This window comes from Electrophorus electricus, chromosome 2, assembly GCF_013358815.1.
Source record: "Electrophorus electricus isolate fEleEle1 chromosome 2, fEleEle1.pri, whole genome shotgun sequence".
Taxonomy (NCBI): domain Eukaryota; kingdom Metazoa; phylum Chordata; class Actinopteri; order Gymnotiformes; family Gymnotidae; genus Electrophorus; species Electrophorus electricus.
In genome coordinates, this window is record NC_049536.1 from 9,729,496 (window position 1) to 9,742,448 (window position 12,953).

Genomic DNA, 12,953 nt, shown 5'->3' on the forward strand with positions numbered 1-12,953 from the left:
AAATTTACTTACGTTCTCTGACGCATACAAAGAACAGTAGCGTTGTTCATGTTTTTAAAAATGGTCACACATTCATTTACTTAAGTTGTGTTGTGTTGACATTGACCCTCCCTCTACAGCTGACTCGTAATTTAGTATCTGTTATTTGTAATTAGAAAAAAGTACAACTTGTCTGAAGTATTTTATAGTCGCAAATCCCATGTAGGCTAGGTGTCTATCTGCGCGCCCGTGCATGCGTAATATCTTAGGGGTGCTGGTCTCATATGAGAGATTTTGCTCTCTCAAGTTGGTCTATCTCGCCTGCTCTCACTGTTCTGAATCAGTGCTATGTGTCTGGCTCTGTGTAAAGTTGCAGGCCGAGTAAATGCTTTGGACGGAACGTACACAGACCCGAGTGCCAAATACTTTGGGCCAAATGTGACGTCTTGACGTGAGGTACGTGCACCGGCATTAGTTTCCAAACTAAGCACCGCCCGACTAAATATTGCTTTTGTCCCCCGAATCTACTTCCCGTCTGATAGACAGACAGATAGGCGCACACGCGAGTGCGCTGACCATTGTTTACTGAACACTCCTTATACCATACACAGATTTTTTTTTGATTTTTTTTTTAATTACATTTAAAAAAACGTTGTCATTTCAATGTTAGGGGGCGTCCTGCACTAAGGGAAAGATAAGGCATTCCTATTCGTCTAAACCATAGGTGTGTCAGGGGGTGTGTGCCCGCGTCCCCATGAATTATCTGTCATGACGCAGTTTCCGGGTGGTGGGAAAACGCCTGGCAGCTGCAACGGGAGTGGAAGTTTGACAGCGGCGGACAAACAAGGAAAGGAGAGGTGTGAAAGGAGACTTTTTTGCCTGTCCTCCACCTCTGTACTATTAAAGTTGACAGCTCTGTATCCTGTCGAGATTGTTTAAAAATATGGTCAGATTGCATCGAGTTGTGCACTGCAAGGTAAGCCCTCTTAATTCAAACCTGTACATTAGACTTAACTGTCCAGTATATAAGCTAGCTATATGTTTCTAAAAAGGGTCAGGCCTGTCGTGCATAACATCAGCAACAGTGAATCTCTATTGATTTGGCGTTGGCGGCGCAATAAATGTATTTGGTATATTTGTGAGTTTTGGCTGGCGTTGTTGTCGTACATTTGTTCAGCTTTTAATGCCGCGTTCTTACATTATGGCATTTGCATTTATGAATTGTGCGTCTATTGCCGACTCGACTGTCAAGTAGGCTATCATTGTAATCAGATGTACTGTTAGCGCTAGTTCACCAAAATAAGTGCTTTGCATATGACATACACTTTAACGAGTTTGTATTTGGAGCCTCAAACAAGTGTGCACCTGAGACGGCTTAAAATGACGTTACATAAGGCCGGTGGCGGTGTTCCTGTGTTTGCTGCCCCAGGAATTCTGAATTTGAGTAACTGTACAACTCATCTCATCTGCTTGGACTGATCTTCTGGAGCCTATATTTAACATAAAGACTAAATGCCTTTAATTAAATGTATATTCGTAACGCTGTGTGGAATAGTTAGATCTAAATGTTGATACATAGATATATAGATTGATTTAACATTACACACATTGGATTATAAATGTATTATAAAATGAAAGACTCACTGGCAGGTTCCATCAGCAAATGATGTTCCAATATCTGCTAAAGGCTAAGGGAAGAGCTACAGAATTAACCACCAGACTAGGCACTTACTGTTCAATTTCTTCAGTTTGAATGTAGTTGTGCAGTTACCCTGATTAAAGACATACTGCAGTTTTAGATGCTGATTGTTCATTATCTGGATGTTTTTGTGAACAATCTCTGTCATCTCAGATATTTTTTTAAATATTAAACAAAATACATACATTTACTTTTGTCAGTGTAGTTCCTGTTTTGTCTGAAGGAAATTTTTAAAAATGAAATGCCAGCGCTCTTCTCAAATTACTCAAAATATGTATGTACACACATATGTACACATAAGTACTTTCCATTTGTGTTCACACCTCAAGTGCACTAACTGGCATTCATTATTAGCCACATTAGCAAACAAAACACATTCTTGGGCAAATAGTATTTAAGCTTTAAAGTCTGGTTAATGTTGAATGTTGTGCTGTTTCAAGCATCACCCAGGCATCGTCCAGCTTCTGTAGTTGTACATCAAGTTAGAACTCTTTGCTTTGCAGCAGATACAATCACTCTACTGGCTGACACCTCAGTAGTTCTAGCACATGCTAACGGCAACTGTTTTCTTTCTATAAAGAGAGTACAAGGAGTTATATTCTTAAGATTCATTTCTAAAACATTTTGAATCTCTTAAGAACAATGATTGAGTGCTATTAACCAACAAGTGGTGATATTACTCAACTGGCAGGTTTAATATTATCTTTTAAAGTGCACCAAAATAATAAAGATGGGGAGGTACTGTGTTTCGTTACAATTACCTCTTAAGCACAGAAAAAAATATGATGAAATATTCAAGATGGCCAGCTTATATAATAAACAACAGGGACTAAATGTAGTAGCAAAAGCTTTGACTCACGCAAACCCTTTCCTCAGCAACCCCCTTGGGGTAGCCCTATTCTAACTTATTACATTATTACTCTGAATGAATGCATGCACATTCAGGTTAACTCATAGAATTATGTAATTATGTTGCAATTGGGAGAGTCTCTGTAACTCAAAACATGTCATGAACCAGTCCCTCAGAGTATGTGACCATAAATGATTATCTTAAAGCTTGTCACTTTTGTGAAAACTCACCCAGTGTGGTATATCTGCAGTCACAGCTGTAGAAACAGGGTTGTGTTTTGATTTGGTTTGTTTTGTTTTTTAAATAAACATCAGTGAAGATTTGTGCAGATTCCAGCTCTGCCATTCCAGCAAGAGTAAAGTGAAGCAGCATACATAAAGAAGGCTGGCTGTTAAAGTAACCCAGACATGAAGAGGAGACTGTCATTGTCATTTTCTCGGTGAGGTTCTGCTATTTAAATAGCCTGAACAGACATGTACTGCACAGAACTCTCCAATTTGCATAAGAACACACTTTCAGAATGTCTCATCATTTATTTGTATGGTGACAAAGATATTTAATTTCTGTTGCTATCTATGCTTTTTATGGCTTGTGTCTTTTCTGATAAATTAATTAGAAATACAAAATTTGTCTTGCGCTCAAAAGTTTAATTTTGAATATTAACTAGGTAAATTTGGTGGAAATATTTCAACTGTAAATGTTTTTGTTTTCTGTTCTTTGTTTTTTTTATTATTATGGTTTGAAAAAGTGCTTAGTGAAAATCCCTCCTTCTGCCTATGGACTCTCTGAAAGTGTCCTTAGGCTTGCTGCTAATTTATATGACATTTGTTAATAGAAGGTAGTAGAAACTAGTAATCTATTCAGGTTACAGTGTAATTACAGCCTCTACACTTTCCACCTGACATAACCAAAAGAAAGGAATTTAATAATGTGGGAATAAAATGAAGTACACTAACTGTAATGGGAGTAGTTCAGTGAAAGTCATGATGAACAGTGAATGTGGTGACCTCACCAACAATTTAGTTCCAATTAGTACAATTGTGAGAGATGTTGAAGTGCATACAAATAAAGTTGTAAGAAAAAAAAACAAGTGCTCATCTTAACTATTCATAGTTTTTTCATATGAATTGGGTAATGCAAATTACTGCACCTCTATGCACTTGTGAGAACACATTGATCCTCCATAAACACATAGAACAGCCTATGCCTTTCTATTTTCGGTTGATTTTTGCTTTTCAGAAACCCAAATCTGCACTCATTTGCTCATGCCAGAACATGGAGAACATGCAACTTTTTTTAGGACTCCTTGTAACAGCATATTCACTGGCTTGCTGCATATCTCTCTCTCTCTCTCTCTCTCTCTCTCTCTCTCTCTCTCTCTTTGTCAGTCTCTGTCCCTCTGTCTGTCTCTGTCTGTGTGTTTTTGTTCCTCTTTCTGTCCTTCACATTCTCTTTGTTTCCGGCTCTTTCATTCTTTCAGTCTTTGTGAGACTGTCCTGTGGCAGGCGTGAGAGAGAAAGTGCTTCAGTTTGGAATTTGAGCTGTCTAATCAGGCCCCTCTTTCTTAACTTTCTGTCTCTCTCCGAAAGACTCAGGAGAGTACCTACTTGTCCATTAGTTTTTCTTAAAACAGGACTTTCAGGTTTTGCTAACTGCTTCTTTGCTTCCTCACTATTGCCTGTTTTTGTATCTATAAACAAACATGCAAACTTGAAGGGTATTGCATTTCTTTTTGAAAATATATGAACATAATGTTTGCTCCCATGTGTATACCTGAATGATATTACGTACGAGTATGTCTGCTGCTTGTGTAGATGTATATAGTTAATATGTTCACTTTAGACAGGCTTATCTGCTTTTAAAGTTGCCATGTTCACCTCAGTAGGCATGAACTGGTGTGCTTACATTGTCTTGCACCCCATTCTTAAATATAGAGTAGTCACATGCTACCTAACACCCATAAGAAATTACCTTTAGCATTTTTAAATCTTTAAAAAGCCTTTTTCATTAGACTCAACCTTCTCTGTACTGTTCATAAGAGGTGACACGTTTAATGATCATGTTCCTTTATAAAATACATTTTGAAACCCAACAGAGTTGATATCAAATGGTTTATGAACTATGGCATTCCCTTAATTGAGTGAATCTGGAGTAATGCACATAACCTCTTCACATAAATTCAGTTAGAGCAACAAATCAAGTTTTGCTTTGTGCAAAACCATCTTAAGTGCACTTCTCAGGTTTTACCTTCTAATAGTGATGTAACACATCACTCTGACTGAGTGTGTTGGGGACAGACTAGTATGAAGCAGCTCTTTGTGAGATTTTGAGTTAATGTTTAAAAATGGCTAAGTATCGCAGATTTGTGACAGGTATTGCAGAGTTGCACTATGCACTATGCAATTATGCTATTTTATGTTCCATAATCTGGTATATGAAACACTATGAAAATCTTTGCCAATGTGAGGTCTTGGATAATCTTTTCTATTACATTTGCATAAATTGTTCTATAATAATAATAATAATAATAATAATAATATAATTGTTCTATAATAATAAACATCCCTGTTATAGATTTAGCACTGTTTAACAGTTTAGTCTGTATTTGGTACTGGGAGATTTGGCCTTTTAAAAGTTTATATGAGTCTCTGAATGTTCTGAATCAAAGGTCCTTCAAGTCTGGATGGACCACAGCACAGGGTTTTCTCCAGTGTAATTATGTAGTGTGTTGGGTGTATTATCTTATTACTACATAACGTACATACATAAAATGTGTCCTATGAAAACCATTCCAAAGTCTAATAAATTACTAATTTATTTTGCCAGAATTTCTCCCCTTCTAATTTAAAATGAGTTGTGCTTATGTTAACTAAATCTTGGAAGGTGATGCTCTTCCCTTACACTTTGTTCTGGCCAAATACAATATAATTTGTAATTATGGGACACATGAATGAGGCTTAACTTGAATGTGGAGCCTAAATAGCAGAATGATTAATATTCTTATCTGTGACAGGAGCATACACAAATCAAGCATAGTCATTGGAATATTAGGACTATGCCCATATCATTCTTAGCTGAGACTGATGTTGATTGGTTTTTGAGTAGTATTTCATAGTTCATTTTTTCCATTTGATTTGCTGAATGTTTAATATAACACTCTTGTATCATTCAAACATTTATAGCATAATATAGGTTTTCCCCTGCGTCTTTAAATGGGTAATGGACACTTTACAAAATGTGTAGCTGTTCCTTAGCCTAATAAATTTGTCAACAATCTTCCTCATCAGCATATCTAACTCCAGTCTACCCAATCACCAGCACGCTTTGATCTGAACTAGAGTACTACTTTTTTTGTTATAGCATTTATATGTTCTCAAGTCCTTAGTTATAGGCTGTATGTACCAAATCTTAACACACATGTGCGTCCTCTTAAAATGTTGGTTATGTAAGATTACACGAAAGTGTGCCCATGTATCATGACAGAGTAGCTCCAAAGTATATACAAACCTTCCCCCCAAAAATGGTGTCTTAGTTTTGCATTGGAAAATGTAACAGGACCCTTACAGCTGTCTACCAGTCAGAAGCTTTTGCCACTACACTTTGCCCTTGTGGCACTTTTACCACAGAACTGGACAAATATAAATAAAATCACATGAGTGACCACTGCCTCTATTTTTGAAGGTTTTGTTTTTGTTTTTCCACATGCCCTAGCCAGGCTAATCCAGCTAGGAAAGCTTTTCTGGTTAGTTTGCTATTGTTTTTCGGATAACTTCCGTCTAGTGACGACAAAGCTGCTCCAAAAAAAGTGTGTGTGTGTGAAATAGCACTGATGTCCTTCAAAGAAAGGACACTATACAGATACATTTTCATGACTCCCACTTCTTGTACCTTTTCCTGCCGTTTTATCTGTTTCTGCAATTCACAATAGAAAGCATTATGTCATTGGGAGAAGTGATCCTATTATTTTTGCATAAAGCTAATGGCTAGTCGTACAGTCTAACATTTTAGAATTTGAGCATTATTGTCAACATGTATCATTTTTAACAGTAGTACATTGATCTAGGCATTTGCCTCATTCTTGCAGTTGTTGACTCAGCTCATGTGGTGAGTAACTGCATGAAATGATGAAAGTTTTCCATTGGCTGCCATGTGGCTCCACCCACCACAGTGAAACCTGTGCCAAAGACAAGTGCCTTGGCTATGGTTATGGAGGAGGAGCTGTTCCATCCTGGTGGTTCCACAGCGTGCTTATCATCTGAGTTTAGTTCTATGTGCCTGTCGTCACAGGAAGCATCAAGCAGCACAGGTGAACAATACACTTTTATAGTTATCCCATCCTATCTGTGTTGGTCTCCTGGGTGCACTGTGTTCTGTTGTGTTTTGGCTTTATTTGTTTTGGTTTGCTATTGCCACCCTGTATATTGTTTTATTGTCATTGTAAAATTGCAATTGTGATACACAAATGAACACTTTGACAAGTCATTAGGTGGTGGTGTCCCTGGTCTGTCCTAGATTTTCATTTATCCCTGTACTTTTCATGGCATATCAAGAAATCACTTGTATTAACATATCGCAAATCACATTACAGTCACAATTACAATTTGTAGCAATCCGAATTATGTAGCAATGCATTTCACAATATATTACATATAGTTCATTACAGCCCTAAAGGATGAGGGATGAAAGTTGGGTCCAGTGTTAAAAAACTGTGTTTCAGTGTTAGAAAGACCAGTCTGGGTATAGACTTTTGTCTTTTAAAAAGGCTAAATTTCCTATGTGACAAAGCACTTCCATAAGTGTTATTCATCGACACTCCAGTCACATGACCCAGCCTACTGGAAAAGATGTCTGAACGGTCACTGAAACACTGTTTGCAATGGAATTGTAGTGTTTTCTAAAGAAATCTAGTCTTTAGTAGAAAACAGAGTGATTTTGATGCTTGTTTTGTATTGACAGAATCATTTCAAATTAAGTAAGCACCAAGTGAGCAGTGGATATGTATTCCTTATATGCGAGAGACTTTTTACAGACTGACTATAGGAGAACAGAACTCTGTCAGTCAGTAATAGAAGAGTCACAGTTGTCTTCAGTAGAGCAACAGGAGTGAATGTGTTCCACGGGCAAGTCTACTCCCCCACAGAAAGGGTGAATACACAAGTGTTGCTTCCATCAGAATGCAAGTAGAGTATTTTCACCCCAGCTCACTAATAACTGAACAGTTTCTCACAGCATTAGATATGACTATGGTTTTAAGGAATATTAAGTGGTTTGCAGTGTTAACATTTGTAGATGAAGCCTTAGACACTGAGAGCACATTTTAATCCCTAGACCCAGTGCTTATGGATTTACTGTACCAGTTGCCTGTTGCAAATGGGAACAGCTTGACATTAAGATTTGTAGCTGCTCAGAAAAGTCAGCTTTAAAAAACTTTTTTTTTTTAATCTCGGCACCCTGTAATAGCATTTTACAAATATGTTTGAAAGAAGGTATGATTTAAATCTGTAATTTCTGTTTGTGAAAAATTATTTTGATCTTTATGTGCACTGGCATACTATCAGACAACTGTAGCTCTACAAGTTTAAAGTCCAATAAAGATAATGTATTTACACTTAATGTGTTATAGTGCATAATGAATCTATATGAACTCATGGTTAATGTATGACTGCAAACAGGGGGTGGAAAGTTCATACATGCCTATTGTATGTATCATTGTAGTCTGTAAAATGTATTAGATTATCATTTTGGAAACAGTTGCATGTCTCTCTGGACCTAACTGTAGGCTTCTGTGAACAGAAAGTGGGTTTATTGGCTCTTTTCACAGTGTGTTTGATGCATGATTGCATGATTGCCTGATTGCCTCTCCACTTAAGTCCATTGTCAGTTGTCATACCAGCTTATGTTGCATCCAATATAAGAAATCAGACTGAGGTGGCCAGAAGCAGGATTGCATGAGAACTGCTTAAACCTCAGGCTGTTTAGCAAATGCGCAAATTGTGCAACTAGATCAAGAAAACTTGGTTTCATACATTTTTCATTTAAAAAATCGAACATCCTGTAAAACCTGGAAATCGCTTGTTGGTTCCCACCTGGCTGCCGAGGCGTCAAAGTACAACATGTGGCCCTCCCATGGCTCTCGCGGCCTGGACCCTTGCTGACTGAATTGATGTCATTGGCTGTCCCTGGTCTCTTGCTGACTGAGCTGATGTTATTGGCTGTCCCTGGCTCAGAGGCTTGGATCCTACTGAGTCACTTTGACCCCGGAACATACAAAGCTCCGTTGTGTTTGCTAGCAGCCTTGAATCCCCTTCGCCTCGTTCCTCTAGGCTTCCATTGTTCTCTCTTGGAACCTCTCTCTCCAGTTGCTTGTATTCTCAGTGCCTTTCTCACTCACACTCTTTTCTCTCACATTCTCTGTCAAGGGCAACATAACAGTTATTTAATGCTGTTAGTTTATTTAGCTGTGTTTAAAAAATTCCCGCACATTTTACTGAGCTGGGTTTGTCTTCTGCACTAATGTGGTAAACCTAACTTGATGGAATATGAAGTTTATGGTAGAACATAATCTATATGCTAATTTGTATGTTTGTGTTACCTACTGTCCTATTTGTAAACTGTTTATGATGTGTTGCTTTCAGTGTTCATTAAGCAGCATGCATGTGATTCTGTAGGCTTATAAACAGACTGCCATATATAAACCCAGCTTATAGTTGAAGACCCTTGTGTTCTCTTTCCAGTGTATATTAACTATTGGTGATAATTTTGTTGAACTTTGCCTGGTCTGTTTACCCACTCCACAAGACAGACACAACACAGACACTTAGATAAGGCTACTTTTGAGTGATCCCATTTATGCACAGATAAGAATAGGAGCAAAAGAATAAAACTTAAAACTCTTGACAAGTCTAGCTGGTCACCATTTTTAGCATGGCTGTGAGGAATGTTTGCTGCTTCATTTTATCAAGGATTTGCTGAGTATTTGGAATCTAAATCGAATATACTTTGCATGCTGATACAGCTGTTGACCCCCTCTGTAAGTGTCCTCATGGCCATTTTTAACATGACGGCTTGCCTTTTAACATTTTAAAAGTGGTTCTGGAAGCTACTTAGTTGCATAATGATTCTGAAAAGCATGATGGATCCCTCCTGTTTCTTCCTTTTCTTTGTGTCCAGTCTAATGCATAGGGTGGTTCCGGGCCCTGTCCACCATCATCATGGTAGACATGGAGCGCCCGTACCGCCCTCCGTCCCCACTGGAGGACCCTGTGCTGGATAGCCCACTCTGCAAAGACTTTATGGGGGGTGTGGGGGACCTGCAAGACATCTCACAGTCCATCAACGAAGAGACCCTGAGCAGTCTGGCTGTGCCTGGGTCCCGCTCATCTGGCCTGTGCTCCAGCTCAGAGAGCTCCACTGTTCTAGGTAGGAACCCTGGCATGTGCTCAGTCACACCACGCAGTTTGATACACTTTAAGGTGCATCACTCTCTCACAAAAACATCAGATCATGTGGTTTCATAGAATGTGGAGATTCTTAGATTAGATTATTTATGCACTTAAAAATTGCATTTGGATCTATTTATAAAAACAAAATCGCAAAATATCTAACTCTTAACCTAGACCAGTGAAAATGTAACATGATTCAGTTTTTGTTAAGTGCCTTTTAATGGTGAGGAACTAAAAAAATTTTGATTTTTAGTTTTTAAAACAGGGCTATTGCAACAATTGTTGTCTTTTAGTTGAGCCATCTGGACTCAATATGTATGAGATTTTCCTTGCAAATGCTAAAAGTAAATGGATTTGAGAATCCAGCAGTAAACTATGATCAAATTCAAGATATCTGCAGTAAGATCTTATTGCTCTTATTCTGAAGTGAAAGCATGGTTGTCTGTTGAGCATGCCCGTAATTATGGGTCACTCTGGACAAAAGGGTTAACAGTGGTTTTGTGCTGATTATGGTCTGACCTCATTTTCACACACCAAATACCTTTTTAACCATTTTAGAAATTTCCCTCAAATTCAGGAACATAAGGAAACAGTTAAACATTTTAATAGGTCCTATAAGTTGTTTCACCATGCAGTAACTACAGTTATGTAAGGGTCGCTAAACTGTTGAGTCGCAGGAATGCAAACATTTGAGAGAGAAAGAGGGTGTGGTGTGTGCCAGGTAGGTCTGAGCAAGATGAGACCCATCATAATGGGACAAGGGGAAGAAAAACATAAAATACTAATAATTCTGGGTATTTTTTTGTTTTTTTGTTTAGATGGTTGGTGGGGGAGGGCTAGTGAACATGTATCACAAAACCATCCTGAATGGCTACAGCACTCTACTGTTTAATGCTTTCCCTGCTGGAACTAGCTTGGTTTGACCTAAGAAAGGCTAACCTATTTAGTGAGAGGTTCGGTAATTAAGGCAAGGAAAACACTATTGTGTGCAGTGCTGTGGCTTACCAGGACTGCAGATGGTATAGCTGTTTGTGGCATTTGAGACACAGGTGATGTTATTACACATAACATGTCTGTGAAACACAGATTATGATTATAAAGTGGTGTTTTGAGGAATTCCTGTGCGTTGTTGTGATTCACCTTGTTAAAAACATGTTTTCTGTGTTTTTCCAGTGTTGTAACCCATTACATTATTGTTACCAAGTGCTTTATTTAGTAGAGAAAAGGCCAAGCTGTATTCGGTTTATAAAAATCCTTCTGATTACAAGGAATTCATCTCTCTCTCTCTCTAATATATATATATATATATATATATATATATATATATAATATATATATATATACAGATGCATCTCAAAAAAATCTGAATATCACAAGGAGGGTAAGCCACAAAAGGTCATTGCTAAAGAAGCTGGCTGTTCACAGCTTGCTGTATCCAAGCATATAAATGGAAAGTTGAGTGGAAGGAAAGTGTGGTAGAAAAAAAAAAGTGCACAAGCAACAGGGATAACCACAGCCTTGAAAGGATTGTCAAGAAAAGGCGATTCAAGAATTTGGGGGAGATTCACAAGGAGGGGACTGCTGCTGGAGTCAGTGCTTGAAGAGCCACCACACAGACGTATCCAGGACGTGGCCTACGACTGTCGCTATCCTTGTGTCAAGCCACTCCTGACCCAGAGACAATGTCAGAAGCGTCTTATCTGGGCCAAGACAAAGGACTGGACTGTAGCTCAGTGGTCCAAAGTCCTGTTTTCAGATGAAGGTAAATATTGCATTTCGTTTGGAAATCAAGGTCCCAGAGGAAGAGTGGAGAGGCACACAATCCAAGCTGCTTGAGGTCTAGTGTGAAGTTTCCAAAATCAGTGATGGTTTGGGGAGCCATGTCATCTGCTGGTGTTGGTCCACTGTGTTATATCAAGTCCAAAGTCAGCGTAGCTGTTTACCAGGACATTTTAGAGAACTTCATGCTTCCCTCTGCTGACAAGCTTTATGGAGATGCACATTTCATTTTCCAGCAGGACTTGGCACCTGACCAGACTGCCAAAAGTACCAATACCTGGTTTAATAACCACAGTATCACTGTGTTTGATTGGCCAGCAAACTCACTTGACATAAACCCCATAGAGAATCTATGGGGTATTGTCAAGAGGAAGATGAGACACCAGACCCAACAAAGCAGACGAGCTGAAGGCCGCTATCAAAGCAACCTGGGCTTCCATAACACCTCAACAGTGCCACAGGCTGATCGCCTCCATGCCACACTACATTGATGCAGTAATTCATGCAAAAGGAGCCCCAACCAAGTATTGAATGCATATACTGTACATACTTTTCAGTGGGCCAACATTTATGTATTAAAAATCATTTTTTTAATTGATCTTATATAATATTCTAATTTTCTTAGATACTGACTTTTGGGTTTTCATTGGCTGTAGGCCATAATCATCAACATTAAAAGAAATAAATGCTTGAAATGGATCACGCTGTGTGTAATGACAATATATAATATACGAGTTTCACTTTTTGAATTAAATTACTGACATAAATTAACTTTTCGATGATATTCTAATTTATTGAGGTGTGTGTGTGTGTGTGTGTGTGTGTGTGTGTGTGTGTGTGTGTGTGTGTGTGTGTGTGTGTGTGTGTGTGTGTGTGTGTGTGTGTGTGTAATATACACATTGTTTCATTGTAGCAATAGCGGGCCTGGAATAAACACAGGGCATGTCCTGTACATGCAGTGCTCTGTATTCTGTACTGAAATGTCCTTTCACACAGCAGTATTCGCATCTTATTCCTTAGAACAGTCCAATTAATATTCTCAACACAGCTGTGGTAGGCAGGGTATATTATTACTATAGAAACTAGTGAAACAGCAGAAGTGTGATAAACCATTTCTTGTTCTTGTGTTGGATTTCACTGCTTTGTCCTTGTTGGAATCACTTTATTGTTAATTGTCTATTTTTTTTCTCATAACTTTGTACTG

At 38.4% G+C, this 12,953-nt stretch overlaps 1 protein-coding gene across 2 annotated transcripts in view; it reads left to right on the forward strand.

Annotated features, from left to right (window-relative positions):
• Positions 1–775: 775 nt before the first annotated feature.
• pparab (peroxisome proliferator-activated receptor alpha b) overlaps positions 776–12,953 on the forward strand; it is a 26,692-nt gene continuing 14,514 nt past the window's right edge. Inside the window, exons 1-2 of one of the 2 annotated variants that reach the window (XM_027019959.2) lie at positions 776–955; positions 9,699–9,947. In XM_027019959.2, the coding sequence (XP_026875760.1) occupies positions 9,740–9,947 (208 nt within the window). In that variant the 5' untranslated portion in view covers positions 776–955; positions 9,699–9,739. Of the gene's footprint in view, positions 956–2,868; positions 2,968–9,698; positions 9,948–12,953 lie in introns of those variants that run through there. The other variant, XM_027019960.2, reaches the window with a different exon arrangement.